This window comes from Pagrus pagrus (genome assembly GCF_965226575.1).
Source record: "Pagrus pagrus genome assembly, chromosome: 13".
Lineage (NCBI taxonomy): Eukaryota > Metazoa > Chordata > Actinopteri > Spariformes > Sparidae > Pagrus > Pagrus pagrus.
In genome coordinates, this window is record NC_140197.1 from 18,912,916 (window position 1) to 18,939,882 (window position 26,967).

Genomic DNA, 26,967 nt, shown 5'->3' on the forward strand with positions numbered 1-26,967 from the left:
ACAAAAATGGTTGAGACCAAATCTCAGAGGCCTCACATCTCAAATCAGCAGGTCTGCAGGGACCATGAGTTGGTAGTCAGGCCAAACCTGAGACATCCACCAGAGGGACTAACAGCAAGACTTTGACACTGAACAGTAATCAGCTGCTACTGTAAGTAAATACATTGTTAGCATTATTTAAAACAGGTTAGAAATTAATCGCGCATCATGTGAACATTTTAACAAAAATTTTACCAAATCTGTGGAGTTTCTTCTTCTTGGCTTTTAGTCAAGTCATTGTAGTGTTTTTTCACTTCTGCAAGTTCCACTGTGAAATCTAAATAAAATGAAAGGAAAAACAAAGCATTTTGTTCACAATAAATGCACTATCAATAACACTATTGGAAATGTCTTGACATTCATTTCAATAAACATTTACAGTATTTACATTTTGAGTCTTTTATTTTTTTTACTTTGATACATCTCCTTTACCTGGGAGTGTGTAGTCATCTGCCTTGAGTGACAGCTCGATTGATTTCTGCATCGTTTCCTTCAGTTTCTTCAGGATGAAAACCTAATTCAGCATCAGAAACTTTATTAGTTATCACTCACTGTCAAACAGTGTTCAATATTAAACTGAATCCCATGTGAATTGACTGTCTACATTTGTGTTCAGACTGATCAAAAGGGAAAAAAAAGACTTACAAGAAAGATGTGCCTTGACTATATCATCAATGGATGTGATAGACTGTCACAAACCTTCAGTTCTCTCAGCTGGCTCAACATTACATCTTTAGCCTGCTTGAACATGATGTTCTTTGAAGAATGTACATGCTGCTTGATAGTGTCCCTCATATTTTTCAGTGAGTCCTTTCCTCTGAATCCTGCTGCTTCTGCAATAAAACAGAAAAATTATGTCAACTACATTTTCTGCGCTATGATAATGATGTAAATGTATATTATTATACTACCAGGTTGTATATGTCATGATCATCTATCTTACTTTGATAGCAGTCCTGCATCTTTTCCTCGATTATCTTTGTCAGACTATTGTAGAGTAGTTTCTTGTACTCCCGGATGATTTTGTTGAGTCTCATCTTAACTGTTTCTTCCTTAGAGAAAAAACAATACAGGGCACCATATTTTTTATGTTTTCACCTTGTGGAATGTGTGTGTGTGTCATTTTGTCATCATCGCAAAATGTGTTCCTGGAGACTAACTATTGTGGTGGAAACTACCACAAAAGGGATTTTAAGTATTTTGGCAGGTGTTTCTGTGTTTCAGTCCGTCCCTGTATATATATATATATATATATATACAGGGACGGACTGGGACTACAAAACAGCCCTGGACTTTGACTCGGCCGGCCCACAACAATCGGTACGTGGAAAGTCATCAACGCCTGGCACAGGTGTCACAATACTTTAATCATGACTCATGACACTATACCATCCAAATTACAGCAATAGCACTGATGTTGACTAGATGTTGGGTTGGGTTAGAGCATAGTATTCTAGTCTTACTTGAATATTCACAAAGTCATCCTCTGCCCTTGGTCTAAGCTCAACCTGAATAAACAAATGATGGAATGGATTTTTTAAAAAAAACAGGTTTTATGTATCCAATTGATTATAAGGTGAGTGTGAAACAGTAGATTAGCAGGAAAAAAAAACAAAAAACAAAAAACTGGTGATGACTGCGTGGCGGCCGCCGGCCGTCCTGGAGTACCGGCCTTTCTGTGATTCTCCAGAACACACAGATGGCCAGTCCGCCCCTGTATATATATATATATATATATATATATATATATATATATATATATATATATATATATATACATACATACATATATATATTATTTTTTTAATTTATCAATTTAATCTTACTTTCATAGCAGGACCTTTGGCAGTCAGCGTTTTTTATCTGTTAGCACTGTCGCCTCACAGCAAGAAGGTCCTGGGTTGGATTCCCACTGGGGCAGGGCCTTTCTCTGCCAAGTTTGCATGTTCTCCCTGTGCACCCTGGTTTTCATTAGGTTTATTCTCAAGTCAGTGCCCATGACCAAGGCACTGGCTAAGATCTCACCCCCGGGTGTGTTTATTGCTCACTGTACATACACGCGTACATTATTTCATCTCAGTATCAAATTCTGCGTAACTTACACAGCAATGCAGTGAATAGATGATAGTTAGATGGATGTTTTCCCTGGACAAACAGCTTGACAATAGACTAATGAATAGGATGGTATTGTTCTCATATTGTACCTCTGTCTTGAGAAATATCAGTTGCAGTTCGACATCGTTGTACTTTTGAATCAGCCCCTCCGTGTCAAGGGAAAACGTATTGATGACCCCATTGAATGCTCCACATTTTCTCTCATTTCTGAAACATGTTAACAAATTGTACGTTTCATGAAAGAAGCACTGACAAGTTTGGATTTCAGCAATTACATTTGTACATATGTATTTTCTGACATCATTTATATTAACTGTATATTGAAGAATCTCTTAATTCTGTACATTCTACACAGTTATATACCCTTATTAATTAGTTTCTTACGGGAAGGTCCCCTTGAATTCCTCATCAATGCTGTCAGTCAGGTATGAAGCTAACTTGACATTAAAGTTTATTGGTTTCTTTTTTTTTGGTTTGTGGACGCCACCATTCTCAACCACACACTTCAATGTCCTGTGAAAAGCACAACCTGATACCCCTCTCTGAAACACAACAGAACAAATGAAAAGACAATTAACATATTCATATAAAGACCAAAATCAATTTTGATTTAATAATGTTTGAAATACGTACAGGTTGTAAGAGGGACTTTAAGACTCTTTCACATGAGCTTTCTGATTTTTCAACCCCCTCACTCAGGCATTTTTCAAAAGCCACGTAAGCCTCATCCATGGGTCTTTTGACTTTCTCAAGTTCATGATTTATTTTTTCTTCAAGCTCTGTGCACACATCTGCTGTATTGGCAGTCTGAAATGAAACAACACATTCAGTATTTAAAGAAATGAAACCATAATGCTTCAGTGATCAGAGTTTATTTTTGCACATTGTTTGATAAGGCTTATTTATTTCTGAAATTCTGTTGCTCACGGTATGACCAGCCTTACTGTGATTATGCAGCCTCTCAAACAAAAAATCAGGAAATTAACTAACTTGGCCTTTGGCAGACAGTGTTATTGTAACTGTAAATTTCTTCCATTACAATTTTTAATTAGTAATAAAATTCAATCAACACAGAAGTCTGTTATTTGACTTTGCCATGTTTTAATTACATTTGAGCCTAGTTTACAGAAGCTTACTGAGTTGCTCTAAATGTTTGCTGTCAATATATTAATGACAATTAAGACAATTGATGAAAATGAAGAAAAGTTTTATTAATTCATCTTACCATGTTTCTGCTGCGGGCCCCTTGAATCAGAGAGAGAATCCCAAGAGCTCCAGACACATAGTTTAATGTCTCTGAGTGACAATCATTGAGATCTTGCAGAAATTCCTGGAGTTTGGGTATTTCTATTAAAAAAAACAAAAAACAAAAACATTCTGTATATACTGTATGTTTTTTAGCTGTACATTTTCTGTTATCCACAAAGTGTTCATATATGGAGACTTCTCCTACCAGTTTCATCTGGTGCTAGAAGTTTTTTCTTGAGAAACTCTTTGGAGCTCACTGTGAACACTTTGAAACAGTCATCACTGAAATGTTTCTGAAAAACAAACAAAATTGAAAGGTTTTAAGTCGACTTGCAGTTGTAGACAATCTTTGGTTAGATGTTTTGTCTGTCTATAAAACTCACCTTAACCTTGTTCAGTTTTTTGAATTCTTTGCTCACTTCTTCCTTGGCTTTCATGTTTTTTTTAAATATGAGTGCACTGACACCAGCTGCTGAACTGTAAGAAAAGATTTGTATGAAGAGGAACCTCGTACAGTATAAAGTTTCATTTTTTGCATACAGTGTTCTTTCCTGTCAAAAAGATCTTTTTGTAAACCTGTGCCTGTTACTAATGTTTCTATCATTCATATCTTAAGCAGTAACACTTTAATTTAACATTGAACTGCACTATTGGTTACAGTAAGAATCCAACAGAACTAATGAGCTACTGAATCTTACATTTTGAAGTGAATGAAATGTTATTTTCTACTATACTACTAATACTACACATTCTTTGTTTTCCCTGTTGCACCAGAAACGGACCAAACTGTGACCCCAGAACTGGGTCATATCCCTGATATTATATGTATTGCATTTGCTTGCGTTTACTAGTTTTGAGGTCTTGGTTTCCTGGGTGTCACTGTCTAATTTGGATCTTATACAGTATTTAAATATCTACTGGTTTGCTAAATCACTTACTGATCATCCGAATCCTCAATATTATCCGACTTGGTGCAGATAAAATGAATCTGCTGGCACTCGCCACCATTTCCCATGATGCTGCTGGCACTTTTCAGGATCTCCCAGGTTTCTTTCTCTGCTGCTGCTCGATTAAGTTCAGTCACAATCCACACAGTGGAACAACGTCCAACAACCTGAAGGAGAATAATCCCAAGGTAACTATGAAAAGGTATTTTATCAGTGCTTTGTAATAATATGATGTAACAGTTTTCCTGATAACAAAGTAATGCACATTAAACAGCAGTCATACAATTAAATTACCGATTTCCACATTTCATCTCTGCTCTTGTTCCGGTCACCAGTTCCAGGAAGATCCACAATTGTGACATGCTGGAGAAGATCATTATTCGGCACCCTGACAGTCACACACTTCACTAGTGGCCAATACCATCTCTTTCTTTCTTTACCATCTCCGTCTTTTGAGTCAGTTTTTGTGTATTTGACACATTTTGCAGACAGCTCTTTAGCCTGCAACAAATAATGAAAGCAGTTATATAAATTCATTTAGATACTGGTAGACAAATTCCTTACTGTGTGTACTGGTACATGCAGTGGTACACAGTATAATGCCAACCACCAAAGTGGTAACTGTGTTGCCGAATTCTAACCATATATACGTATATCTATGGATATGATAAGTGAACAGTATAACACTATGTTCCAAACTGGTTTTGAACCTCAGTGTCTTGAGTGAGAGTTCTGTATTTTAAGGGGCACTACGTAGTTTTGGAGAAGAAATTCAAACTCTGAATTTTAATATTTACAGTATTAATGAGGTAATAATACAAACTCAGAAATATTTATTTTTTCCATAACTGAATAAACAAGCTGTTCTCAGAGGAAAATAAGGTCCTCAGAACACTGTTTGAAGCTACAAAGGTGGCAGGGTCCGCCAAATATAAACAAAGTAAAACAGTATGAAACTGTGTTGTCCTTTAAGGTCAGTTTGTTTATTCAGTCATGAAAATGAAGAGTTTGTTTATGTAGTTTGTTTAGACATTAAAAATCAGCCAATGAAGATCTGATTAAGATTTCTTAATCTTAATCTTCTTCTTCTCCAAAACTGCATAGTGCACCTTTAACCCATTTTTCCACATCAGCTCATTGCAAACATGGGCTTTGTAGTTGGAGTTTAAATGATGATCCTGGAACAACGTTAATTATGATGTTCCAAGAACAACATCAACATGGCGATATGAGATAGACCATGTAAACATAATATTTTATCTTACTCACTGATTCACATGTCAAAATCTTCCTCTTGGATTGGAGGAATTCTGGAATTTCTTTGAAATATTTGTTATCCATGAGGTCTTCAGGGGATTTGTTTCTCCATTCTTCTCCATACACTGCTGACAGCTTTTCATCAATGTCACGATTATCTTCCTCTTCGTCCTGATCATTTCCCTGATCTGCATTATCGCCAAGGAAATTTAACAAGGACCACAACTCGTCTTTCCACTCCTAAAATATAAATGATTGTGTTTAACTTGGTTTAATGGCATGTAACATATCTAACAACTATATTTTTGTAGCTATATCTTTTTTTTTTTTTTAACTAGCTTTAACTAAATCTAAACTAAACTCTAAACATTTTACCTCTTTTGTGATGAACTCAATGTCCGCCTCATACTTTGGGCTCTTCATGTTAGCCTCCACTTTAATCATGACTGAGGTACATGCACTGATGCTTCCTGAAGGCAGAAGGTTCTTCTCTCCAATGACAGCATTTATCAAAGAGCTCTTTCCAGCCCCAGTTTTACCAAAGACACCAACCAGGACCCTCTTGTCTGTCTCCAAGTCACTGATTTTATTCCTGTTGCAACAGATTTAAGTTAAAGTTTAGTTTAAATATTTGTTGATTGATCAATTGATCAAAGAAATACATAGACAATATTAACAATATTTTCTTCAGGATTTGGTGGAGACCAAAATGACAGCTAAAGGAGAGGGAATAGACCTAAATAAGTAAAATTTAGTGAAGGATGTAATCATACGAAAAACTTCTAGTACCATAAAATCTCAATGTAGTGCAGACCTTCAGTGAGCTGAGATATTGTGGCTTCTTAAAGTGGCAGGCCTCAGTACTTCTGTTTACTTATTTAAAACATCAAGCAGATACTGCTACAGGTTGGATCACGTGTTTTTGCCTCATGCAGGAAAATACCAGAGTCAGCAAAATTTGGACATAAACAAAAGGACGAGCGAGGATTGGACAAACCATGGTGCCCAGCCCCCGAATTAGTGAATATAAGGAGTATGTTTATGTAAACATTACTGCACTCAGCTTTGGAAGACTCCTGGAGATTATTTCCTTTTTATTGGTGAATTTTTGAAACTCTGAAAAACCTTTTTGGACGAACAAAGATTAAGAAGTCGATACGCGACGGTTGTAGTAGCACTAGTAGTAGTAGTAGTACCAGTAGGCTATTACAGTAGTAGCAGTAGTAGTAGCAGTAGTCATGGTAAAGGTTGTATTAGTAGCCAGAGGAAGGATTTGAACTGCCAACCTAGTGATCATCATGTGCCTCTCATTCATTCTCTACAGTAAAATGTTGTTGGAAAATAGCTTATTCTTTTGAAAAGTGCAAGAGATATGATAGTGAATATAAACACACTGTTCCTGAAAAGAGCTGAATGTTTTCATATTTGAATGGTTTCTGTTGCTGAAAGCATGCAGAGCTGAAATGTGCCAAAAGTAGAACGAGGCTCATACAACAAGGATTGTTAAATATATAAATCTTAATAAACTTAATACTTACCTCAGGAAATTATTGAGGTTGTTGTCTTGGTTAAGTAGCCTCTGTTGGACACACCCCATGATGATTTTCACATCAGACAGTATGATTTCTTCTGTAAGAACATAAGTAAATAACTATTCAGCAGAAACAACGAATCAGTGTATCCAGTCAGCAGTAATGTACAACGAGTGCATTAAAATACAAAGAAGGAGAAAAATAATGTAAAGGGTGAGCGGTACTTGATTTAGAATGCCTTAGATTGTATCATCAGGCTCATACTGTGGCCACTTGGGCCACAGGATACAAGGTTGTCTGGGTTGAAAACATCATCCAGTAAAAAAGAAGACTACATAACATTGCTAAATACGTGCAGTTAAACATACATTTAGGGCGTTCATAAAATGTATGGTTTAACTGTTTGAGGTGTTCTGATCAGAAGCATTTTCTGTTGCCAAGATATAGAAACAGATGGTAAATGATTCCATTACATAACAGGTTTTACCATATAGTATGTTTTAATTGTTTAGAAAGTGATTTAAATACCTGTGTATGATCCCAGTCCACTGTCACGTTGGCGTTTAATAGTTGGTGAATGCCATTTGCTGGACTCACCCTGAAGATCCAGCTTTCTCTTTCCTTATTGTTTTTTACATACAAAATCAAGAGTTTGTTAAATGTTCCTCTCACGATATTAAAACATGGATATTTAAGATTTAAAGATATTTCTATCTAGAAAACATCAATGAACTCTTCATGTAATCAATAAGATAATGTGTATCTCACCTTTATTCTTTGTGACACTGGTGGATGGCAGAACCTGAAGAATGAATAAGAATATTTGATGATTTGATCATGAAATGATATCCACTGAGGCCTTTCCCTTGTAACATGGGTCTTCAGGCTTGAACAAAAATCTTTACAATTCACACAACAATATCCGTATTTGTGTTCTCATCCAATCTGGGATGAGCCTGACAAAACCCTGGGAAATAGAGACCGGGAAGGGGATAACAAGTGATCGCTTGTTCACTTCTTTAGTCAACAATGACTGTCTCAGGATAATCCAGTAACTTAGTTGCATACGCAGAAGTGGAGAGGCACATTCACTGATAACATGCCTGTGAAATCCAGTGTGATCTTTACCTGATCTGATTCAGCTGCTTCTTCATTCTCCTGTTGCAACTGCAAATATAAATAACACTCTAAGATGACGGCCATGTAAAATTTTGAGCAGACATTGAAACAACCTGTGTGATTGTGATAAATTCCTTAGAAGATAAAAAACATTGTAACAGACTGAAGTCAACTTACTTGAGCAGGAGAATCAATTGTTTCCTGCTTTGTTGTGTTTTCTTCTCCCTAGTGACAAAAGAAAATAGTTGCAAATCCAAAATGTTATACAGTAACTTGTTGATGCTCCTGTCAGTGATGAAACATATATCTTTTTAAGTAAGATTAATGAGAACAAATACAGTAAAGTATCTTCATGGTGCAGAACATTACCTTTAACAACTTGAATCTTTTCTTGAATTTGAGCATTGGTCCCACTTGTGGTATCATTTTAGCAATAATGTCTTGATCATCAAGGTAGAAAAAACTTTCCTCATCAATGCCTTCATCTGTAATCCAAAAATAGTCATGTGAATTTTGGTCATGCAGAAATGAGAATTATTTCAATTGCTGCAGAAATGTGTTTACTAAAAGGTGCAACAGTCATGAAAACATCATTTAATTTAATATTTTCTAAAAGTGCTACAGCCTCACAGAACAAACAGCATTGTTGTTTGAGCTGATTGCTTATTTATTTAATTGTATTTTAAGTATTTGTCACTTTGCTGCTCTCAAGTTAGTTAAGTGCTCCTCTAATTGTGTGAAAATGTACAAGATCTTTACTGTAAGTGGTTTTGTACTCTGAACACAGACAAGAATTGACAGAATTTATTAACACTGAGCTCTCCCATTTTCTTAAAATGTCAGAACTGCAAAAATATGATCCAGCATTGTTTGTGTCTGTAGTAGATGTCTCAGTATCTGTTGGTCATATCAATAATGTATAACTGTCACATATTCTGCCTGTTTTTTCCCATCAACACAGACCCAGCCACACCCTCCTGCCTTCTCTTAACACTGCTCCCGCCAGTTTCATCACCTGACCTGCTCCACCCACTTACTCCTCATTCCTCCTGATTACCTCAGTGCAACATACGAGGCTCATTTATTTACATTTATACAACACAGGGTTGTAAAACAAGAATGCAAGTTGTAGTCCATGTATGCTACTCACAAAACAAAAATGTTATAAATGGATGAAACATAGTGAGTCATTAAACATTTAATAAGTTCTGATACTGGCCCACTTCCACTTGCCCTCTGCCAGATTGTCCAGTGTTCATTGTTTCCTGTTTTCCTCATCCTGCTTGCCCGAACCCCTCCCTGATTCAACAAGGATTTTAAAACTTTGCTCCTAACATATGCTGCTCTATGTCATACATGTCGTGTTATGCCAGTTCTGAGCCAGCACCAATACAATAATATCTGTGCCCAACAAAGAAGCACTGAAATACTTTACCTTTAAATCTTTGGATATATTCGCTGAGGCCCCATTCAGTTAATATGTTACGGACAAAAGCATCCATGATCAACAGCAACTAGAAGGCAAACAATCATAATACAAGCAATCATCAGTGTTTGATATTCTTAGTGAAAAGAGACAAGTTTAACCAAAGGGCAATTTTTAAAAATGTATTTTCTATTTCCATATTTGATTAAAAAAAAAACCATTTCATGGATGTTTAATAATGTAATTCTATCACAACTGGAAACACCTGCTGAACTGAAAGCATTTTAAAATGTTTGTTTTAGTCTCCACTACCTCCTACCCATAGCTTGCATGAGGCCCTGGGCGAACCTCACCCTCAGCGCCAGGCCTGTCCTTGTACATATACTATTCTATTTCTTACCTTTTTATTATATTGTTTATTTTTACTATTATTATTGTTTATTGTTATATTGAAATATAATATAAAATATAAAATACAAATTTCCTCGTTTGCGGGACAAATGAAGGAATTCTGATTCTGATTCTGATTCTGATTCTGATTCTGAATGCCCTGCTTCTCTGCTCCCCAACACCAGCAGGGAGAGCTGAGGTCCAGAGGTGAACCTAGCCCCCGCCCCCAGGCGCGGTCTCATCATTAAGGCAAAGGTAGGCAATTGCCTTGGGCCCCCCAACCTGCAGGGGCCCCCAACCAGCTGCCCCCTCCCAGACCAGCAGGGCCCGGGACCTCCGGCCAGTAGCCCCCCATCATTGTCTTTGTAAATTATAATTGTGTATTTCTAAACAGAAAATAAAGAAAAAACAACAAAAAACAAGCTCTCTAGCATTAGTTGCTTTATACAATGTCTGTTAATAATTACCATTTCGTTATTACAATCTCACTCCCATACACTCACTCTCTACTAGTCCAACTAAGCTCTCTCTCTTGCTCTCTCTCTCTCTCTCTTTTTCTCTCACTCACACACTCTCTCTCTCACACTCTCACACAGACACACACGCGCGTGTCTGGTGAGATTTTTAGAAAAAACAAACATTTGGCATTTTGACATACACTGGTGTTATAACTAAACCTTAATTATTGCATTCCATTCACTCTTTATTTAGAGCAAGTACTGGCAGGTGCCTTTGGGGTGGCCCTTCCTACTTTTTTTGTGTTAAAAGAACAGATGTGGAGGGCCCCCTAGCTAAGTTCGCCTTGGGTCCCCAAATTGCTAAATCCGCCACAGCCCGCCCCCCTCCGCTTCTTCCACAACCTCTGTATGTGAGACTTTCTCTGCAGCAGCAGACGCACCTTTACAAAACAGAGGGCGCCCAGCTGCCCGCTCCCCACAAGGCAACATGACTTCAGACTTGAGTGAATGAGCAATACAAAAACCGGATGAAATGAATGCAAACAAATTTAAGGCAGCCAGTACGGGTCGGCACCGGGGGCGATCCGCCGAGATGAGATAAGCCCAGAGGCGGCTGCTACAGAGCCGGTTACTGTGGGCGACTGTCCGCTCGCTTTTTTTTTTTTTTTTTTTGCGGGCGCTCATGCCGTCCCTCCACAAATGCCGCCCTGAGCGGCTGCCCATACTGCCCATATGAGGAACCGCCACTGCGGAGTCCTACCGCTATAAAAGCTTTGCAATAAAGGAAATAAAGGGGCTGAGCTTTACAGAGTGCAGCTTTAACAAAAGGAGTTGTAGCAACATTATGTAGGCCTATAGATAATAAATCTGTATTACATTAATTACATACAAAATAGCACAGTAAGTTTCTTACATATTACACTAATGTTTAACTTTAGTTTAACCCTCAGTTTTGAATGTAATGCATTGATGTTAGTGTACTTACAGTAAGTCTGTTCCTCCTTCATGCAGGAACACGACTCCTCATGTGCTTGATGAACTCTGAGCTCTTCCTTTTATATCGTCTCCACCCATCACCAACAGTCTGTCCTCTCTGCCCATGAAGCAGGTTCAGCACGATCAATTCAAATGTGTGAATACAGATAATGGAGTTGAAGCACAAAGTAACATAAAAAGGAAACAGCAATCTCCAAGTACCTCAAGACTGTACTTAAGTAATCCTAGATGAGCTTTTTTTATTCAAAGCAAACAACTAGCCTATATTATTTGCATAACAAAGATTGGTTCATTTTAATCAATGAAAGCAAAAGTGTTTGATTTCTACTTGCCTGTTAGTGTTTATTTATTGAAGGCTTATCAATAAATAATTAAATAAATAAATAAATAAATAACTAAATAAATAAATCCCTACCACAGTGCTTCACTGGCTAAAACTAGTCAGGCCTGCACTAGCAAATGAAATCAGATCACCCATTAATGAATAAAGCTTAATAAAGTTTAATGTTTAGCAGCTACTGACTATCATAATGCCAAAGCAACTTCTGAAGTAGGTATTTAATCATGTGTATGACTACATCTGATACGATACATTATCAGTTGTCTGTTTCTTGTGCATGCATGTGGGCGCACATACAGTAGTACACTGAAACTATTTTCTATGCTTTTCCTGCTGTGAACACCAGAGGGGAGTAGAAGTCAATGTTTTGCTGGACAGATACTGTATTTATCCTCACAGAATTTATGTATGTAACATTTGAGCACTGAAGATTTTTTCCCCTTTTGATTTAGACAAAACAGGCAGTCCCAAAAATGACACCTATTTTCCAGCTTGATGCCAGGACCAGAGAACGCAGTACTACCTTGCCTTCTTCAAGGCTTAATAAGATAGGACAGAGAGAGGAGCAGACAGGAAATGGGATGAGAGACGAGGGGTGATGAGATGCAGCAAAGGGCCACAGGTTTGCTGCGGCGAGGACACAGCCTCTGTACATGGGGCTCATAGACCCATATTTGTGGTTTTCATCAGAAAGTGGCTAAATGTCTTTAAACCAAGCACATGCATGAGGCCCTTTAGTGCACAGGCAAGTGGGATTGAAATCTTAAAATCCTCTTGGATTAGCTGAAAAATACATTATCACAAAGCTAAAAAGTCAAAAGTTGACTTTTTAGAGATGTTTTTTCTTACAGGGCAGCCACATACAAAATATGAATGGCACTGATTTAACAACGCAGCAGTGTTTAAAGTAGCTAAACATCTGCAGCACTAAAATGCCGCACACAAATGCGCTTTACAAAACAATGTATCTGAGTTGTTTACAGGAACAAAAAGTAAAGATTTCCCCCTAAACGTTACCGGTTTGGCTCAACACAGCAACACCTGCTCCATGATGATGTGGGAGTTATATAAAGAAAATCACATCAGGTTTGTTTGGGTGGATTTATTCAGTCATTGTGGGGCCAGTTGTCTCAAAATGAAACAAATAAAACAAAAGTAAATGGAATTTGGTTTGTGCTGCTTGACGCATTGAATTTTACACTTAGATTTAACAGCAATATATCAATCCAGATAATAATCCACAGACTTCACTATCAACAGTTTTATAATTTCTACTGCATGAAATGGTTCATGTAAAAACAAACTGTATCTTTAATGTATCTGCTTGGCTACGTACTATAAGGAGTAAGTTAATGTGAAGTTAGGTGAACTGAACTTAGACTTTTCAGTATCTTGACAGTGATATCCTTAATCTGGTGTTTACTGAAAGACTTTAAAATTATGGTAAAGGCATGAAATAAACAGGTTAGATATTGTTCATGTGTAGCTACAAATGGTTTTGGAAGCATTTAGAGACAAAACCGACCCTGAGTGCTGCCAGAGAAAACAACTCAATCAATGTATCAAACCATTACCTACTTGTAAAAAAGCTTATAGAAGTCCAGGATTGAGTCTTTTGAGGAGTGATTGTAAAAATAACTAGATTTTTTAAATGTAGAAATCAGTGCTTATTATACAAATTTCATAGTGTTCTTCTGATTTTACCACTGTACTATGGACATATTGTATATCCTTGTTGCAAATCACACTCACAAAATCCTGTTGGACCTTGTGTGTATTGTGTATCACTCATTACTTATATACACCCAAAACAGACAGCCATGCAAAAAGGATGAAGACTATTTACCCTGAAGAGAAATAAAAAATTAAAGAATACGAGATCTGCCACTTGTTACACTTGTTAAACACATGTGATATCATGCCACTGATATTATTGTTCTTCCTCTTAGCAATAACACTTTTCTATATTTCTGGTTTATAAAGAAACTGAATTAATTCAGTCTTCTTGCACAGTAACAAAAGAAAGGAATTGATAAGAGAGGTGATAAAACTCTAGGCTGAAAAAACAGAATAAAAAACCAAACATGGCCTGTTGCTACCCGTCCCTATTTATGGGCCATCTATGTGTCAACGTGTTTCATTTTCTTGCATCAGTAGGTGAGTTTGCTAACTTGAGCAAATGTGAACAAAAACCTGCAGTTACCATTAATCCCGAATAAATAAGAACTGTTAATTATCATCAGAAAAACAGCTGAACATCGTTGCCCTGTATGAAAATTTTGAAGATGAACAGCATCAGGACTGTGACAATTTCTTTCTCTTCATTTACAAAATGAAGACCAAAAAAAATGAAAATAAATGTCAGGGAGAACCTTGAGCAGCTTTTGGGTGCTTTAATGAAAACATTAACGACAAAGAAGCCAAACAACCAGTGGCATTTTCATTCGGAAGAGAACTTTATTGAACAGTATACAAAATCAAATAAAGATTGGTGACACTTTAAAACTTGAGGCTCAAAGTGTCTGGAACCGTCTCCCACAGGTGTTTAATTGATTCACATCATTTTCATTTCATAAAAATATCTAATGACCCCTCGAGTCCTGTATGAAAGCATCTGCATTTATAATGTATCTCCACTCATTCATTCAGGTTTTTCTTTTTCACCTGTCTGTACATTTATGCATTTAAAATCATCAGTGTAGATTAAAAGAAAACAATCACTATCATCTAGTTCTCCCTATAAACAAGTTTTATCCTTGAAAATGAAAGAAAACAAAGTAATTTAAAAGCCTAACGTTCATTTTAAATCCAACCTATAGCTTGAAATTAAGGCTCAAGGTTTAATGTGTAGACACCCAAAACTAAAACATCTCTAAAGTTGCAGTGCATTAATCCCAATCAGCGATTACTACACTCAGAAAATAAAAACATGAAAATAATAGTATATATACTCAAGAGAGAGAAAAAATTATAAACAAAATAGTCTCTGCATCATAATGGCCTAGTGGCTAGGACTGGTACCATGAAAATTGGTTTAAATTTGACTGAGTACAACGTACATATCAAAACAACCCTCAAAGAAAACAGGGAATCAACGGACAAAAATGGTTGAGACCAAATTTCAGAGGCCTCCCATCTCTACGCAGCCGGTCCACAGGGCCTCCGCTTCCCTTTCCCCACTGAGCAAAACTGAAACATCCACCAGAGAGACAAACAGCAAGACTGTGACATTGAGCAGTAATGAGCTGAAACAGTAGGGCTGTCGTATCATCTATCATGTATCTGTTTAAATGCTCAGTTCGGATCATCAGTTTCACTAAAACATACCTGTGCACATGTCATGGACACAGAGGAGCTGCCTGGTCGGTTGGATCGGACCTTAGTGAAATTAAAAGCAATTTTAACATTATTAAGAAAAGCGTATAATCAGGGCACATTGTACACAATGTAGACATTTAAAAAAAGTTTTACCAAATAAGTGATGTTTCTTCATCAGAGCTCCCAATCAGTTTTTCGCAGCATTTCTCCACAGCGACAAGCTCACGTGTAACATCTTAGAAAAACACCACAAAACCTATTGTTAACAACTACAGCACTATTAATGACACTATTTAAATTGTGACTTATTCATTTCAATTAAATATTTAGAGTGTTTTTTTCCCACAATTTCTCATTACCTGGTATTGAGTCACCATCTGTCTTGAGTGACATCTCAATTGATTTCTGCATTGTTTCGTCCAGTTTCTTCAGGCTTTCCTCCTAAGTCAGTATCAAAAACTTTATTATAATATAATATTGTAAACGTTGTATTCTTTTTGTAGCAGTGCCTGCAGTGTTTTAGCAGCAAAAGCAGCTTTCAGAATGATGCAAATTACAAAAAAAGATCAACCAGAATTGTGGCTAAAGAAAAAGGTGTTCAGCAGACCATGTTTAACTATATCATCATTGTATGATGTATTATAAAATGTAACAAACCTTCAAGGCTCTCAGCTTACTCAGCATCTCATCTTTAGCCCGCTCAAACACATTTGAATCTTGTACATGCTTTTCAATAATGTGTCCCATGGCTTTCAGCATGCCCGGTCCGTTACATTCTGCTGCTTCTACAAGAAGACAGAAAATAGCTGTTAACTTCCATGATGATGTAAATGTGTATTAAACTGTTGTATACTATGTCGTGATCTTCTATCTTACTTTTATAGCATTCTTTCATGATTTCATCGATTGTTGGTTTCACACTGTTGTAGACTGTTTTCTTGTCTTCCTGGACACCTTCGTTGGTTTCTGTCTTAATTTTTTCTTCCTTAAGGAGGGAAAATAAAATGTAGATCAAGATATTTAAAATTCAAATCAGGGTTATACAAATATAGATTTTACCCAACAGGTAGTATATTATTTAACTGATTTTCAGAACACAACCTGGCTTTAGCTGCATTTTTAACATTTACTGCATTGATAAAATTCTTCATTAACAGTGTATATAAGCATGTTTACAGGTTACAGTATAAATATTTTTGCCTTAATTCTTCACTAATAGTCACAAATTGATGTTTTGGTTGGTTTGAGCAACCTTCTGCTGGACAACGGCTTGATAATGTACTGACAGGTAGGATGGTATTATTCTCATATTGTACCTCTGTCTTGAGAAATGTCAGTTGCAGTTCGACATCTCTGTACTTTCCTATCAGCCCCTCTGTGTCAAGGGAAAACGCATCGATGGTCCTGTAGAATGGTCCATGTTTTCCATCATTTCTGAAACATGTTAACAAGTTGAAATGTTTAAATTAAATAATTTGTATATATGTACGATTTTAGCACATTATCAATGCGTAACGTAGAATTTGTTAATTCTAGATATTTTTAATATATTGTAAAATGGGATTTAATGTTCTCATGAAGTAATTTCTTACGGGAAGGTCTTGTTGAATTCCTCATCAATGGTGTCAGTCAGACATGAAGCTAAGTCCTTATTGAGGTCTATTTCTATTCCTGCTCTTTTTGATTTGTAGGAGCCATTTTTCTCAACCGCACACTTCAAGATCCCGTAATAACCCTTTCCAGTTTAAAACAAAAGAGAAACATTTTAAAGACATATCAAATCACACAAGGTGCACAATCAGTTATTGTGTTATTGTGTTAGTTATTAATGTAATTACTATTCAAATACATACACTTTTAGATGAGTATAAGATGGGCTTCAAGACGCTTTCACTTGTTCTTTTTGATTTTTCAACCCCCTCACTGAGGCATTTTTCAAGATCCTTCCAGGCCTCGTCCATGGTTCTATTGACTTTTTCAAGTTCACGCCTCATCTTGTCTTCAAGCTCCTTGCACACATCTGCTTTTTTGCCAGCCTGAAATGAAACAACACATTTAGTATTGTAGCAGTATAGACAATATCACTTTACTGCTACCTAATTGGTTTCTGTTTTGTTTTCAAGATAGTATTCAATGTGTCTTTATTCTTGACTTTATTCTTTAGTCTTGTCTATGACCAACCATTAATGACTTAATTACCTCTCTAAAGCAATGAAATTCAGAAAATCAACTACCCCTAATGGCTTAAGTTTCTAAAGAGATGGCATTACATGTCAGCCCTTTCAGTGTTTCATTCATATTAAAACTTAGTTTCTCCACATGCATAGATTTGCGTAGAAGTCACTTGATTTTACCATGAGTTCAGCTTCAGTTTACTTCATCTTACTTAATATTTTGATTTATTGGCAATATTAATAATTAAGGTAATTAAAGTCAGTCAATCAAATCATCTCACCTGTCTGCTGCGGGCCCCTTTAATCAGAGAGAGAATCCCATGAGCTCCAGACACATAGTGTTTTGTCTCGGAGTGACAGTCATTGAGATCTTGCAAGAACTCCTGAAGTTTGGGTATTTCTGTGAAAAAAAATTAGTTTGTCTCTTACATATTTACATTAAAAACTAAGATCTAAATGTCACAATCTAATAAGTCGTTCCTGTTTGAATTAAGGGGGTTAAAGTAAACTAAAACAAAACAAAATATGTATTTGAACTCTACATTTTCTGTGATAGACAGAGTGAGTGTTCATATATGGAGACTTCACCTACCATTTTCTGGTTCTGGATGATTTTTCTTCAGAAACTGAGCTCACTGTGAACACTTTGAAATAGTCAGCACGACTGAATTGTCTCTGAAAAAAAGGTTTACATTTTAAAGTAGGTTTGCAGTTGTAGGAAGAATTTGTGTAAGACTTTCTGTCAGTCTATAAAACTCACCTCAACCTTGGTGAGTTTTCTGGACTCTTTGCTCACTTCTTCCTTGACATCAGCTGCTGACCTATAAGAAAAGGTTTGTATCAAGTGGAGTGTACCTGAAAGTTCCAACATGTTTTTGTCTCAAAATCATTATTTATCTCTAACTTTATGGTCCACATATATTACCCTGATTACTTGCCTGTAGACAGTTTTTCATGTTCAGCTGACTTGCTGTGAACTGACTGAAAAGACTGTCTAGATTTCACTACGAATTAATTGGAATCAAGTTACTGGAAGGGTGCCAATTAAACAGTCTCAGTGCCATTTCCCAATAATAGCAAAAAATGACATAATTACATAGAACTTTCCAGGAAATTCCCCATTAATTTAGAACCGTAAGGTATTAAGTCATTCCCATGTATAAAGCACAAGCAAATACATAAACAGTTCAATAGAGTGTCCAGCAACAATGATTTTTGTGGACTAAACTGCATTGCAAGTCAGCTGTGCTTAGTGAGTGTATTTATGTTAGTATTCTGGTTTTATTTTGGAAACTATCTAAACTTGTATGCAGAGTTGGGTGTAACGAATTACAAAGTAACAAATTACTGTAATCACATTACATTTGTCTGTAATGAGTAGTGGATTGAATTAAGGTTCCAAATTCATCAATCCCAAAGTAATCGTTATTATTCTAACAAGGTTGTTAAAACGTTACATAACTTCTTCTTCAATTGTCTACACAATGGGCTGATGTACCCCTTTAATGTAAGTTCACGCTTGCGCAGCAATCGCCCAACAACTAGTCGTAACTTGGAAAGTCTGGAGATAAAAGGACAAAAATGGCAGAGTGGGCAACAACTTTTGAGGGGTGGAGATACGCACTTCTTTTTTTATTTGTTGCAGTAAAGGGCAAGAAAATCACAGTTAAGTGCAAACTGTGCTCAGCCCAGAAACACCTATCCACTGTGAACACAACATCAAATCTCTCTAAGCACCTACAAAGGCAGCATGCCAAGACAAAACTAGTTGTGAAAGACCCCCGGACCCAGGGCCAGAGTGATGACCGAGAGTGTTTGTCAAGCCCACCCAAGCAGCAAAAGCTTGATGTTGAACAGCAGGTAACAAAAACAGAGATGGACAGGCTTGTAGCAATGTTCGTAGCACATGGTCTTAAAGTGCATAAAAGAAAGATCTTGTACATGTCATCCTTATTAGGAAAGGAATTTGTGCTGCAGATGTATTAATGTTATATATTGTTAACTGGCAATAATAGAGTAATGCAAACGTAATGTAATGAATAGTGTAACAAATTACCAGTCCACTGGAGTAATGAAGTAAGGATGACTTTTTTTTAAGTAATAAGTAATGTGTAATATATTACTTTTTTGAGTAACGACTCCAACACTGCTTGTATGCAGGTACCTGGATATTCTGGGTGTCGGAAGATTTGACAAATGTGAGCGGGACAATCAGGGGTTTGACAATTTTTAACAGAGCAGATGTCATTTCCTGTATTCTGGTGCCTTTTCATAAGTAGTGTGATACTTTAATTTGGCTAGCATTTTACTAGCATTAAAAAAGATTAAAGATTAATTAAGGACTAATTCAAACCCATCTTTACTGTTTTTGTGTTTTGAGGATCTCTTCATGTATGCATGCAATAGTCATTTCTGTTAATGAATTTCGTTAACAAATCAATTAGCAACGTGGAGAGGACAACTGTGGTTGAAGTGCCCTGATGCATTCTCCAATATATATAGTCTATAGTCAAATCCAATCATTTCTGCTACTATGAAGAGTCACCAGCACCTAAGGCTTGTGTCTCAAATCTCAATTATGTTGTTAGCCAGTTAGCTTGATGTTTGTACACACATTTTTACATATATAACACATTTTATTTATTTATTTATTTATTTATTTATTTATTTATTTTATCTCTGATGCCAATTGAAAATTAACCCCCATAACTCATAACTGACTCCTTTCACATTTTTTTGTTTTTTAATGCGATGACGGAGGATGTTGTGGGAGTGCAATTGTCTCAGTTTTGTGTTTTTTGGGGGGGTCACAGTGTCAGACTTTGAAAAACACTGCCCCTTAACTAACAACGAAGCATCACTTCATAACATTGCTTTTAAAAGGTGTTGAATAAAGAGTTATTATTATTATTATTATTATTATTATTATTATTAATTTTATTATTATTATATGTACATTAACTTACTAACTCTACGCCACCATATGCATCAGTGTTTCATTTGGATGTTAATTTAAACCATGTACTGCATCTTAAATCACTTACTTTTCATCTGAATCAATAAGATCAATCTGTGTGCAGATGAAGTGAATCTGCTGACACTGGCCACCATTTCCCATGAGGCTACAGGTACGTTCCAGGATCTCCCAGGCTTCTTTCTCTGCTGCTGCTCGTTTGTAGTCAGTCACAATCCACACGGTAGAACAACTTCCAACAACTGAAGGGGCATAATTGTAACTTTATTATGAATAGTTAATTATCAGTGCTATGTAATAACACAATGTTGCTGTTTACAGATTACACAGTAACACACAAAAAACAGAAGTGCATTTGTATAAATTACCTTTTTCCACATTTCATCTCTGGTCTTGTTGCGGTCACCAGTTCCAGGAAGATCCACAAGTGTGACATGCTGGAGAAGATCCTTTTTAGGCACCCTGACAGTCACATGTTTCACTAGTGGCCAATACTTTTCTTCATTTCCTGCGTATGTGACAAATTTCTCAGATTGCTCTTTACCCTGCAATAAAAAAGAAAATAAAATAAAAGCAACACAACGTGATTTTATCTATATGGGCATTCAAAGTGATCTACAAGTAGCATAAAAAAATAGAACAGGATAAGTGTCAAGGCCACGGTCATTCCCCAGTGATTTACATTGACTTTTTCCACTGATTTTACAACTGTTGAACTGGACCGTGCTGGAGTTTACAGTATGTAATACTTAAAAATCCATAACATTTCACCATCCATCAAATAAGCAAGAATGCTCTCTATGAAGTGATGTATCATTTTTGTTTTCTTTTACTTACTGAGTCACATGTCAAAGTCTTCTTCTCTGAAAGGAGAAACTCTGGAATTTCTTTGAAATTATTGTCATCCATGAGGTCTTCAAATGATTTGTTTTTCCATTCATCTCCATACAGTGCTGACAGCTTTTCAGCAAAGGCTTGATCATCGTCATCGTACTCTTCCTGAACTGTATTTTGCCCAAGAAAATGATGCACCTCTCTGCTCCACTCCTAAAAAAAGAAAATTATGTTTTATTTAGTTTAATTAAATGGTATGTAACATGTCCAGAAGCTGTATTTGTAGCTATGTCATTGCTTTTCAACTAGCTTCAAGTAAATCAAAATGTATTCAACTAATTTTACCTCTTTTGTGATGAACTCAATGTCCGCCTCAAACTTTTCGCTCTGCATGTCAGCCTCCACTTTAATCATCACTGAGGTACATGCACGGATGCTTCCTGAAGGCAGAAGGTTTTCCTCTCCAATGACAGCATTTATCAAAGAGCTCTTTCCAGCCCCAGTTTTACCAAAGACACCGACCAGCTCCTTCTTGTCCTTCTCCAAATCCTTGATTTTTTCTCTGATTTTATCCCTGTTGTACAAGATTTTGAATATAAGTTAATTGATTCATTCAGAAAATGTATACACACTGAAATAATGTGTCAAAATCAGGAAGGCATCTGTCTATGAGCAGTCTACTCAAACATAACATAAATATTTCTATATTTACAATGGTACTTCTTGTATGTGAAATGGGTCACTCATAGAGATTAAATCAAACAGAATTATCACCAGGTTTTGCAGTTCTCTTCAAACCAAAGTAATGTCCAAGGTTTACATGTGTACCGAATGTGACATATCACAGTAACATTATCTGCTTATTAGACACCTGTCTCAGCAGGAGGTGGAGGGGAAGGTAATGGCATTCTTTCAAGCCAACAAGGCTGCCAAACGGGCACCCGGACTTAGAATTGCACTACTGGACATTTTTAAAGACACCTGGGTCCAAATGTATAAAACTCCTATACCTGTGTATATTCAGGTGTAGAAATCTGTGTATACACAAAACAGAAAACATGCATACACAGTGTTTTCGTCAGATTTATAAAATACCACGTACGTCTGTTCCCAGGTGTCTTTTGCTCATAAGTCTCAATCATCCTCAAATTTCACGCACGTGCAAGAGCTGTCTGACCGTCCCCACAATTTACTATAAATCGCTCTAAACACGCCCCCAATTACCAACTAATGTAGTTTAGTGTTGAGGAGAAAAGTCAGAAGCAAAGAAGCAGTTGAGGAACAGGAAGTAGGGTTGGGCCGATGAACGATGCCATCGTCCATCACCAATGGCTGACAGCCATCGACTACTAATCTCTGACCATCGCAACATCGTGATTTAAAAGGCTCAAAGTTGCCGTTGCCGTTGGTGAAAAGAAGTAGGAAATTAAAGAAGTATGTTGGTGCACTAACATTATGTGTCCATATCCTGTTTATTATTTTCTTATTAAACCAGCTCAGGAGAACCAAAGACACTTGGTTATATTTGTGCCAGCAGTGTTTCTTTTCCTGTGGGCCCCTGTTTTTAGAGTTTTTTAGCTTAGCTTCCTTGGCTAGTTGGCCAACTTTATTTTATGCTTATGAGGCTAAACAAAGCCACGTTACAGACATGTGGTGCGGAGACGAGGACACAAAGCTGGCACAGGGATGTATGTCGGTGGTGATGGGAGATAGTTTCCTCTGCAGAGTGAGACAGCCGCAGATTCATGTCAGAGCAACGGTGGGAACCAGCGGCGGCTACAGTGGTGAGCTAAAAAGCAACTGCTGCCTAACGACAACACTGAGGGGAAATGCTGCCTCAAATTTGGAAACAACGATGTCATCATCCATCAAAATGTTTCACTGTAAACGTCATATGCCAATTCAGCAGACATCGCCCAACCCTAACAGGAAGCGTAATTTTATGGACCATGAACTTGAAGTAATGATCGATCAAACTGATGAAAAAGAGTATTATTTGGAAGCTTAATTTTTGTCGTTAGCAATAAAATGAAGCAAGTGAAATAGCAGGAAGTGAACGCCGCAATTTTTGCATAGTCTGAATTCAAGCGAGAGGCCAAGAGCACATCTCTGTGGACAGTGAGAGTGTGCAAGCTACTTTAGGAGATGGGATCCCCCCGCTCTCTCTGCTTGATGATGGGTCATCATCATGGGCCAGAACATCAGTACGGTCCCTGAAAACTCGTTCTAGCCTAAATTGAGCATTGGCAATGTCCTCTGGCAACACCAAAGTAGCTATTGTATCATGTGGCACAGCCATTACGCAGAGCTACAGCCCTTATATAGTGTTGTTTAAAGGACCTGATAATCATTCACACCTGAAGGATTCTTACTCCCCAATAATACAGGAAATAATCTTTAGCAATCTTTTTTTATATATATAACGCTCATGTATTCATTTGCTTATTTACATAAAGTTTGCTATTTTTCACGGGAAGTCGAAACTAAAACAGGTATTTAAAACAAACCATGGTGCTTTCTAACACTAACCAAGTGGTGTGCCTAAACCTAAACCGAGTATAAGCACAGCGTTGGGAAAAAAGAGAAATAGAAAATTCAAACAAACAAACAGAAAGTTGCAACATAGGAAATCTGTGGTTTTGCAACTTATCTGTGGTTTTGCATTAGTGTACTTGGCTAACATTTATTCTGCCAATTAAGATGGATCAGAGCAGCACTAGTGGCAGAAAAAATCTTAAACACATTGAATTCATTTGAATGAAAAGCATTTTTTTTTTAGTTTTGCTTGAGAATGTGGTCAGTCCTTATAGTGTTTCCAATCAAGTTCAGCATTGGTAACTTTAACACATGAATTTGTGCTGTATCATGTACAGCATGTGGCAAATGTGATTCTGGTTGTGCCCATAATACAAAACAGAGACAAACAAAGGACCCGCTGCTAAAACACAAGAAGAATATGTAATATTCAATACTTACTTCAGGAAGGTACTGAGCTTATCCTCCTTAGGTATCTTTTCAAGTACACCTCGCATGATGACTTTCACATGAAACAGTATGTCTTGTTCTGTCAGAGTAAAAGTAAAGAACTATTAAGCAGGAACCACAAACCAAGCAGTAACGCAAAATGAGTTGAAAATAATGTAAAGTGTGAGATTAAATTATTCTGCCAAGTCAATTTAGAAGCCCCGTATTATCAGGCTTATACTATGGTTACTTCTGACAGAATAAAAAGGTTGGCTGGGTTCAAAACATTATTCAGTTAAATGCCATGGTTAAGTTATTTACGTATTACTCTTGTTGCTATGGATACTTGTGGTATAATAAATATTAATGGCATATATAACATGTATGCTGTTGACTGTTTGAGGTGTTCTGATGAGATTTTAACGCCAGCCAGTTAGAAGGTATTTACTGTGGCCAAGACATAGACATTTGCTATTAGGACATTTGCTAGTAAAAATGACATTACATAAAAGTTTAAACCCTGTAGTAAGCTGTAATTGTTTCAAAAGTTATATAAATACCCTGACTAGATGATTGTGCTGTAGTGGCTTGTTGTCGTTTGCTAGTTGGTGACTGGCAATTGCTGGACTCATCCTGAAGATTGCACTTTCTCTTTCCTTGTTTGTTTTTGGGGGGAAAAAATGAAAAGAGTTAAAAACAAAGTCAAAGACAGGTTAATGTATATTCCTCTAACAATATAAAACTTGGTCTCCATATAATTAATAAAAGCAAATACTACTGCCTTGAAACCATCAACGAGTTCTACATGTAATCAATAAGATACCGTGTTTCTCACCTTTATAATCTGTGCCACTGGTGGATGGCAAAACCTGAGGACAAGCAAGAATGTTTGAAGAAATTATTTTCGCACAGGATTTGTCCTTTAACAGGTTTCTACAGGCTTGAACAAACGTCTTTACAATTAACACAACAGTAATGGCATTTATGTTCTGATCCAATCTGGGATGAACCTTGTGAGAAATTAAATAGTTTTCCATTCAGTAATCAATGTACTGTAACGACCATATCAGGATGTGAGAGGAGGAGGGGATAATCCTCCTCAGGTGTAAGAGTCATAAAGTCACGTGAAGGGCAATTCTCTCTGTCTGAGGTGTTTACAGAAAGGATGATAAGATGACATTTACATTTCAATAAAACAGCAAGTGGTCAATGCCCTGTGAAAGACATGATCAAAACAAACACCAGGGGGTCATTGTTTTGGGAAGAAGTAATTCATGACTGTCGTAAAGTATGCAACCACTGTATTTAAGTCAGAAACATTTGGAAGACTAGAGAGAACACTTTGGGTCTTCTCTCCATGCAGCATGTATTAAAGAGATCTGATTCATGATACTGATTCTAAAGTTCTTCAGAGAATTAGCAACTCTCTACTTCAACAAGGAGAATTTCCCTTACAACCTGGCAAAGTTCTGGGAAGTAGAGTACTGAAAGAGGCTAACAAATGATCCGTAAGGTTCCTTTATTCCTCAGAAAACAGTGCTGTGATCCAATGAGGCAATTCTCCAGTCAAAGATGACTTTGTCTGAGGACAAGTCAGTGACTTAATTGTACATGTATGAAAAAAGAGGCACATTCACTGCTTACATGGCTGTGAAATTCAGTATCATCCTTACCTGAGCAGAACCAGCTGCTTCCACAGCAGACACTGACAGTATAATCGGTATGACTATATTAATTTCCTTGATGTTACTTAATTTTATGAAACTGTATTCAACTTACTTGAGCAGAAGAATCCAGTGTTTCCTGATTTGTTTTGTTTCGTTCTTTCTAGTGACAAAAGATCAATAACAGTAAATAAATGTAGTAAATGCGTCACTGTCAATCAGATATTATAATCATTTGTCTCTAGATGTCATCAAAACTTTTAACAGAATTTCAAGCTCCTGTAAATTGTAAATGCACGTATCTACATGAATACATTCAGTATTTATGTAACTGATCTTCACACATTACCTTTAACGACTTGAGTTTAGCCTTGAAACGATCCCTTGGTCCAGCTTTTGGGATCATCTCCCTGATTGTATCATCTTGAAGACTGCAAATATTTCCCTTGTCAATGTCCTCAGCTGTAATTTAAAAACATCAGTTTAATCTTAGTCATACAGAAATAAGAATTATTTTAAAAATTGCTGCAGAAATATATTTCATACAGAGAAAAATAGGTTAATTTCACTATTTGAATGTTAACAATGTGCACGTCATTCCAATATTGTATAAAAATTGTGCCCAAGAAAGGACGCATGGTAATACTTTACCCTCAAATGTTGGTATGAGATTGCTGAGATTCCATTCAGTTAATTTGTTACGAACAAAATCATCCATGACAGCAACTGGAAGGGAGACAAATAATTATGTTTTAATAAATCATTCCCACTTTTTTTTTTTTGAGACAGTTATGATCATCATGATTTTTCTACAGGCAAACAACAGACAAAAAAAATATTTCCCTCAATGAAAAATCAAATATCTTGTAGTAGCAAGACAAACAATGCAAAAATGAAATTGCATTAAAAAACTGAAAATGAGGAAATCCTCAGGATTGAGTGAAGGTGTTCATCAGTAAGGAGAGCGCTATGAGCCCACTATGAACTTCGGGAGCCCATGGGGAGCTGTTAAAGAGTTAAAGAGTTAAAGAGAAAAAACGATTTTCATTTTTTAAAAATCTTCCTAAATCACAAACTCGAATTATTCGATAATGTCGATTTATCGCCCAGCCCTACATCTAAGTAACATATTCAGTTGTTAATGTAATGCATAGATGTTAGTGTACTTACAT

The 26,967-nt window shown here is 36.7% G+C and overlaps 1 protein-coding gene and 1 pseudogene across 2 annotated transcripts; both read right to left on the reverse strand.

Annotated features, from left to right (window-relative positions):
• Positions 1-448: 448 nt before the first annotated feature.
• On the reverse strand, positions 449-7,228 carry LOC311268496 (nuclear GTPase SLIP-GC-like; the record flags this gene model as incomplete). The annotated part of the gene is made up of 14 exons (XM_084372164.1): positions 7,145-7,228; positions 5,982-6,198; positions 5,619-5,846; positions 4,644-4,850; positions 4,341-4,516; positions 3,786-3,879; positions 3,608-3,695; positions 3,380-3,501; positions 2,788-2,961; positions 2,539-2,696; positions 2,244-2,361; positions 983-1,091; positions 739-872; positions 449-553 (listed from the first exon to the last, which is right to left on the reverse strand). The coding sequence occupies exons 1-14, from the start codon at positions 7,201-7,203 to the stop codon at positions 449-451; spliced, it is 1,989 nt and encodes a 662-aa protein (XP_084228290.1). The 5' UTR covers positions 7,204-7,228.
• A 7,629-nt stretch (positions 7,229-14,857) lies between these two features.
• Positions 14,858-24,226, reverse strand: LOC311268497 (nuclear GTPase SLIP-GC-like; annotated as a pseudogene). The gene is made up of 17 exons (XR_014624910.1): positions 24,144-24,226; positions 21,513-21,741; positions 21,171-21,380; positions 20,702-20,878; positions 20,404-20,575; positions 18,120-18,180; positions 18,022-18,034; positions 17,641-17,759; positions 17,039-17,221; positions 16,778-16,920; positions 16,502-16,619; positions 16,062-16,170; positions 15,843-15,970; positions 15,545-15,626; positions 15,339-15,420; positions 15,195-15,245; positions 14,858-15,056 (listed from the first exon to the last, which is right to left on the reverse strand). The product of XR_014624910.1 is annotated as a nuclear GTPase SLIP-GC-like (transcript).
• Positions 24,227-26,967: the final 2,741 nt, after the last annotated feature.